General features: G+C 49.4%; 1 protein-coding gene across 1 annotated transcript in view; it reads right to left on the bottom strand.

Annotated features, from left to right (window-relative positions):
* The window catches only part of TSEN15 (TSEN15 tRNA splicing endonuclease subunit), a 10,320-nt gene extending 8,394 nt beyond the window's left edge, over positions 1–1,926 (bottom strand). The window contains exons 1-2 of the mRNA XM_009080252.1: positions 1,873–1,926; positions 256–337 (exon numbers count right to left, since the gene is read on the bottom strand). Coding sequence (XP_009078500.1) covers positions 256–328 — 73 coding nt within the window. The 5' untranslated portion in view covers positions 329–337; positions 1,873–1,926. The remainder of the gene's footprint in view (positions 1–255; positions 338–1,872) is intronic.
* Between the last annotated feature and the right edge of the window lie 83 nt (positions 1,927–2,009).

Below are 2,009 nucleotides of genomic sequence, written 5' to 3'. Positions count from 1 at the left end.
CCCTACTCCCCTCTTGCTTTTTTCCCCCTGCTCTCTGTGCCCTGGAACACCTACACTTGTAATTGTTGGGCCCTCATCTCTGCAAAGGCTCCAGGTAGGCACAGGATAAAAACCTTCAGCACAAAAAGCATCAAAAAGAACATCAAGAACTTTGTAGGAAAGGCCCTGCTAGTGCACAGACAATTAATTTAACAGCTCCTAAAAGCAAAGCAAGGCATTTGTTGAGCTGTCTATCCAGTCACTTCCCTGACTTACCTTCCAGGAGGTCCAGGTACACCATGAACGCAGTGTAGATTTGAGTACTGTCAGATATATCAAGTGACATCATTTCTGTGAACTGAGACCCAAAAAAAGCAACATTGGTGAAGGAAAGCACAGGTTATATTAAGAACACACAGACCAAACCCAGAGTCTGTACCACCACCTGAGCCACCAAAGCTTGAACCCAGTGTTAAGGCCATCAAAAAGCAGGACTTGTTTTCTCTATCTTAAAACCTCCTTTTTCCACATCCCCCCTATTCTGGCACTTCAAAAAGCAAGCCAAATAAACAAACACACGAGGAATCCCATCTATTTCTGGAACAGCTCTAGCTTTGTGGAATTCTGCCTATTTTTGGGCAAATAATTTTACCTATTTTCACTGCAGTACATCAACATAAAACGACGGCCAAATTAAACACCTCCAGATGCTAAACACAGGGGCAATTTAGCCTAGATATCAGGAAGAAGTTTTCCCTGTGAGGGTGTTGAGACCCTGTCCCAGGTTGCCCAGGGAGGCTGTGGCTGCCCCAACCCTGGCAGTGTTCACAGCCAGGTTGGATGAGCCTTGAGCAACCTGCTCTGCTGGGAGGTGTCCCTGCCCAGGGCAGGGGTTGGGGCTGGGTGAGCTCTTAACTCCATTCCAACCCTTAAATTCTATGATTCTATTATCTCCTAGTGCCAGGCTTTGCAAGTCTAAAACTTCCCATAACATTCCCTCTTGTGTTGTGATACCAATCCTAAAATGGACCTCACTTGAAGAGCCATCCTTGCCCTTACAACCACTGTTGTACCAGGGGAGATCTAGGCTAGATATTAAGAAATATTTCTTCATACAAAAGGTTGTCAGGCCCTGGCACAGCTGCCCAGGGCAGTGGTGGAGTCACCAGCCCTGGAGGGATCTAAAAGGCCTGCAGATGTGGCACCTGGGGACACGGAGTAGCAGAGGGCTTGGTGGTGATTGGATTCAGTGATCATAGAGGGCTTCTCCAGCCTTAATGATTCTGTGGTTCTATGATGGGATGTTTGTCTCTCTGGGATGGCTCCAGGGATGAAAACCAGCACTTCAAAGCTGCTTGGACTGTACCAAACCCTCCTTGGGTGCTGCAGGTGAAGAGTGGCAGTAGCAGACAAGGATTTTATCCATTGTTCCACTCTGCTTTTTCTGTTGGATTTGTTCAGTTTTGGGTCTTCTCCTCTGCACTTTTGCTAGAATCATAGTATCACAGCATGGTTTGGGTTGGGAGGGACTTTAATGATTGTCTTGTTCCATCCCTGCCACGGGCAGGGATATCTTCCACTAACCAAGGTTGCTTAATGATTCTGTTGGGGTTGGATGATGTCTAAACTTCATCCCAACCCCTAGAATTCTATGGTGCAATGAGGATGGGAGTCAAAAGTTTACAGCACTTGCATTTTCCAGACAGGATCCCAACACCTACAACCTAACAGGGACATTCCCCAACCACCCCACAGAGACAACACACCCCACCTAACCAACACCACACTGACACCAACACTATACATAACCACCGGGATGGGCCCCAAAGGGATGTGGGAGCATCCTGCCGGGGGTCGGCAGGGACAGGGGACTCCCCGAGGGATGGAACTTACCGTGGGGTGCGTCGTGATCCAGTTGCTGCCAGCGACCCCAGCCCAGCTGCCCTGCGCCCCCCGGGCAGGGATGGAGGAGACTTCTCCCGGGATGGAGGAGCTGAGTGCCGGGATGGAGGAGCCCGGGATGGAGGAGC

The sequence above is a fragment of the Acanthisitta chloris genome, unplaced genomic scaffold (assembly GCF_000695815.1).
Source record: "Acanthisitta chloris isolate BGI_N310 unplaced genomic scaffold, ASM69581v1 scaffold16258, whole genome shotgun sequence".
NCBI classification, from domain to species: domain Eukaryota; kingdom Metazoa; phylum Chordata; class Aves; order Passeriformes; family Acanthisittidae; genus Acanthisitta; species Acanthisitta chloris.
This window is presented reverse-complemented; position numbering and strand designations above follow the sequence as displayed.